The sequence below is a fragment of the Labrus bergylta genome, chromosome 21 (assembly GCF_963930695.1).
Source record: "Labrus bergylta chromosome 21, fLabBer1.1, whole genome shotgun sequence".
Classification (NCBI taxonomy): Eukaryota; Metazoa; Chordata; class Actinopteri; order Labriformes; family Labridae; genus Labrus; species Labrus bergylta.
The window spans coordinates 408,686-413,637 of NC_089215.1; the positions used below are offsets into that span (position 1 = coordinate 408,686).

A 4,952-nucleotide genomic window follows, 5' to 3' on the forward strand; every position below is an offset into this window, starting at 1 on the left:
TTGTGAAGGAGGCGTCGTGACACCTGAGCGAGGAGATGAAGGACCCGAGCAATGACATCAGCACGAAGCTGAACTCTGTGTGGAGCTGATCACATGACTGACGCTCACACCTGCTCAGGTAAACACTCAGGGCTTCAGAGAAGGAGGAGGGTGGGCTGACGGGACGATCAGTCGACTCCTGTCAACAAAATATTTGATTTTTATCGATTAATGATTTAAATGAAACACAGATTGTTGAACTTCATATTAAACGTTGATGTTCTGGAGTCTCTGAAGGAGGTTATAAAGACAGTTCAGGATCCAGGACCACGTTGATCCTCCTGAACCAGAACCTGTTTCCACCAGGCAGACAGATCTTTTAAAATCTGACCTTTGCTGCAGCTGCTGTGTCTCTGATGGCGTCCAGCAGGCGGGGCTCCAGCAGCGTGTAGACCCTCTGAGCGGTGAGCAGGTGCTGCGTCCCGCTCAGCTCCCCGAGACCGAGCAGCAGAGTCTGGGTCAGAACCAGGAAGGAGGCCCTCGCCCTGAGCCCGGGGCCCCGCTGCTGCTCCACCGACAGAGCCAGCTTCTCCAGCTGAGGGGGGAGGGGGGAGGGGGAGGGGGGGGGGGGAGAAAAGACGCAGAAAATCAAATGAAATGAAACGGAACAGAGGATTTTAAAATGTGATGCTAAAATAACAACTCACGGCGTCGCGCTTGCTGAACTGCTCCATGTCGGAGAGATTCTTTGTCATCGTGGAGACGAGGCGTTGATTCACTAAACCTACAAATTCTGGATCAGAGCTCCTCGTCATCACCTCGTCCAGCTCTGAAGGGACGGAGCAAAGGTTCAAAACACTCGTTTCTAAAAGACACACCAAAAGGTCACTGCTTCTCATCAAGACATTTTGTTTCTCTTGCATGCAGCTAGGCTAGCAGTTTCCCTCTGTTTCAAGTCTTTATGCTAAGCTAAGCTAACTGTCTATATACTATTTAGACTGCCGATTCAAGCGGTCGATATTTGCGGCCCGAGACGTTTCAGCCTTCAATCTGAATGTTGCAGAGGGGTAATGGGGGGGACAAAGTGACCCCCCCCCCCCCCACCCAAGTAACAGAGGTGTTACAGAGGAGAGACGGGATCAGCTGAGACAGCGCAGGAGAACAGCGCTGTGTGTGTGTGCATGTCTGACTGTGTGTGTGTGTGTGTGTGTGTGTGTGTGTGTGTGTGTGTGTGTGTGTGTGTGTGTGTGTGTGTGTGTGTGTGTGTGTGTGTGTGTGTGTGTGGAGCGCCCGCTGTACCGTGCTTTCTCAACGCCGGAACGAAGCGCAAATTCACAGACTGGGACGCCAATATCACGCCATCGCATAATCAATACGGCTGAGCTTAGTTACAGCACTTTTGCGAAAAAGCAGTCTGAAAAGAGAGTATAAACCTTAGAGTGTTTTTATTTTATCTCAGGAGGAAGAAAATAAATGAAGCGTCGAGTACATTTTTAAAAGAGCTGATGGCGAGTGAAACATTAACTCCTGGAGTATTTTAAAGGTTCAGTCCGTCACCTGCAGTCCAGTTCTGTGTGAGCGGGTGTTGGCTGATGATGGAGGATCGGGCGACGCAGGTGGACAGGTGGTGCTGAGAGGAGGTGATGACCAGGAAGGGCAGCAGCCTCCAGCCCGCCTTCTGCACCAACTCAGAGTCCCCCTTTCCCAGCCGGGGGTCAGACATTAAACGCACCGCCTCTGTCAGCACGGGCAGCCTGGAGGAGACGACACAGAAGCATTTGTTTACTAAACTCAGTTTTCAACTATCACAAAACCAGCAGCAGCCAGCAATGTCCTCCTTCTAACTTTAGATTCTGCTCCTGAATGCTCTGGATTTGTTTGGACCAGAGAAGGTAGGCGCTTTTAAGACACGCCCCCACACGGCCGTTTTGGACGTCCCTCGCTGTTCCAGATATGAGAGCAGTTATCAGGTCAACAGGTGTTGCAGACAATGTTTTGAATTTGGACTGCAGTACCCATTTTAAGCACTAGGTGTCACCGAGTTACAGAGTTTAAGAATTTAGAAGATATCTAATAGAAACTTGGTTGAAGCTTTATATTATATTATTTACATTATCGTAACGCATCTCTTCTGTTATAATTAAAGTAAAGATTGTGTGTGTAGTTCACTGACCAGCGCTCAGCATCCGAAACATCCACTCTTTGCAGCAGTGACAGTAAACACGACATGATGCCTTCAGGGTCCACCACATCAAACAACATCTGAAACAACAGCAGAAAAAATGTACCTTTTAAACACATGTTGTATAGTTGCCTTTGGGGGCACTGCAGCTGATATTCATGCAATATTCTGATTTGATATTAACCAGCTGCTCCTAAATCTACCACAATCAATCGCTATGGTAACCATCTGTGACCTCACTTACCTCCAGGACTTTAAGAGTGGCGGTGACGACCTGCGGCACGTCGTCCTGCAGGCGGTCCATGACGGCATCCTTCAGGAATGTTTCGTCCAAACTCTGCTGCTGCAGACAGGAGACCAAGGTTGTAGAAACGTTTGAAACTTTATAAAATTGGTAATTTGCGTTGATACAAGCAGTTCACCTCGAAGAATGTTGGGTCATTTGTGGGCGTTTTGTGCATCCGCTGCATGAAAACAGCTTTAGTTTTCTAAGTAACATTTAGTTTGGAGTACCTCAAGGCTCAAATCAAGGACCCATTCTCTTTAATTTTACACTGTCTTAATTGTACAAAAAAATATTGACAACGCTACAGTACACAAACGTTGCCAACGTGTTACACAGTGTTGTCTATCTTTCTCTCACAACAGCTTTTGTTTAAATATTACTTTCTTTTTTCGACAATATCATTAACTAAAATAATAAGATTGTTATGTTTTAAAACGAGATTGTATCGTTAAGAAATTATAACAACCTAATACAGAGAAGCCTACAAAACTAAAAAAGAAAGGGGCCTTGATTTGAGCCTTGAGGTACTCCAGAAGTAAATGTAAATTAGGAAGCTCAGACACACCCTCTGTGAAGGAAACTCTGAAATCCTCCTCGTGTGACTTAATGTTTTTCTTAAACATATGAGAACAGGAAGTCTGCTGCATACCTGTCCGGAGGTGAGGATGCTCATCAGGTGTTCCACAGCTGAGACTCTGACTGAAGGCTGCGGGTGTTTCAGACTGAGGAGCAGCGACGTGTCAGAGTCGCCCATAATCTATACAAAAACACACAGACACAAGAATTTATTTTAAAGATTCATAAAGAGCTTCTTACGAAATCATATTTACAGGGAACAGAAAAACACACAATTCTACCAGTTAGCATCTTTCTCTGTCCAATAAAATGTAAGCCTTAAGGACACACAGGTGTACCTGGTATTTTCCGCTGCTCATGGACAAAGAGAGGAACTGATGGAAGAGACGTTTCTGCTCGCTGCTGCTGACGTCGGTCACATAACCAGAGAGGACGCCGTCCATCGCTCCACAGTACCTGACGGAGGAAAATCACAACACTAATGCTAACCAGCTTCGCAGTGATATTTTATATTCCAAAGGCTGCAACGACAGATTGTACCTTTTTTTCTATAAAGAAAGGAAGAATTCAAAAGCTAAAAAAATATTCGCTACCACATATTCTGATACTGTCAGACTGACCTGGACTCGAACAATCGGACCAGAGGAAGCAGACGCTTGTCGAGGGTCAACAGGTTTTCAGACGAGAGTTCAGTCTGACTCAGGTACTTTTCCATTAGTAACCTGCAGGAGACACACAGAAACACTTCAAACTGTTTGTATCAGACTACAATTAATCAGAATCAGAATTTATTGCCAAGTACATTTACACAAACAAGGAATTTGACTTGGTGTATTGGTGCTAAACAATTAACAAGGAAATAAAGCAGAACTAGCAACAACTTAAATAATACAGTATAAGAAGATATTACAATATATGAAATAGAATTTAAAAATTTAAAATTTAAAATAAGTATAAAAAATAAAAATAAAAACACAAAATGTAAAAAAGGTATTACTTTTGTACATTTTGTGTTTTTTTATTTCAGTAGGAGCTGTGCAGTGGACTATGAGAAAAAAAAATCTGCAGATGAGGGTTTAATGTCCGAAGAATCTCTGCAAACTTTCTGCAAACAGTTGAGAGGTAAAAAGACGTTTTTACTGCAAATAGAAAAATGAAGATGCAAAGTTTAAAAAGATTTAAAAAAAACAGGCAAGAAGAAAAATGTATAAAAAGATAAGCCGTGGGCTAAGGTGAAAACCAGAGGGGATGATGTCATCTGTGGTACAGTAGACTGAGGGGCCTCTGGGCATTCCCAACCTTAAAGTCTTAATATGTGATTTTTTCACACTTAATGTACAAATCAAGTATATCCTCTGAAAATAACTCTGTGAGTCATGACTGTCTACAATGGGTGTAACACCGAGTCCCACTGTCTGTGATGTTTTCAGAGTTTCAGAGTCCTATCTTCACTTTGTTTTACATCGCCCGGACGGCCGGCTGACTCCTCCCCTTGTGTATAAAAGTTGTTTAATTGAGGGACTAGAGAAAAGAAGAATAACATACTGTACTCACTGCTTAACTGTGTTTCTAGATCACGCTCATTTCAGGTAAATTTACATGCAGTGTGAAGATACCAGCATAATAAAGAGCGCTAGCATTAGCATGCTAACACAACAATGCAGCGCCAGTTGTTTTGGTTTCATGCTGGAGCTCAAGGGCGACATCTGCTGGATCAAAAAATCATATATACTGATACTGAGGACATAAAGTTATTAGGATGTGTTTAAGATAGATCCACTGGAAACCACTTTGGAGAAGTCTCAAAGTAATGCAAACTTTTCTGAGTACATCAACGGCAAATTTAGTTTCAAGCGACAGCGCTGATGTCCAAAAGTGGAAAATTGTACAAAAGGTTTGTTAATATCTTATAGATACTGGTTTATTTTA

At 43.4% G+C, this 4,952-nt stretch overlaps 1 protein-coding gene across 1 annotated transcript in view; it reads right to left on the reverse strand.

Annotated features, from left to right (window-relative positions):
• heatr1 (HEAT repeat containing 1) overlaps positions 1 to 4,952 on the reverse strand; it is a gene marked incomplete at its 3' end in the record, with an annotated part of 9,369 nt that continues 4,417 nt past the window's right edge. Inside the window, 9 exon segments of the mRNA XM_065949898.1 lie at positions 1 to 178; positions 371 to 574; positions 687 to 808; positions 1,537 to 1,733; positions 2,153 to 2,241; positions 2,406 to 2,504; positions 3,097 to 3,204; positions 3,362 to 3,479; positions 3,644 to 3,745. Of these exon segments, the coding sequence (XP_065805970.1) occupies positions 1 to 178; positions 371 to 574; positions 687 to 808; positions 1,537 to 1,733; positions 2,153 to 2,241; positions 2,406 to 2,504; positions 3,097 to 3,204; positions 3,362 to 3,479; positions 3,644 to 3,745 (1,217 nt within the window).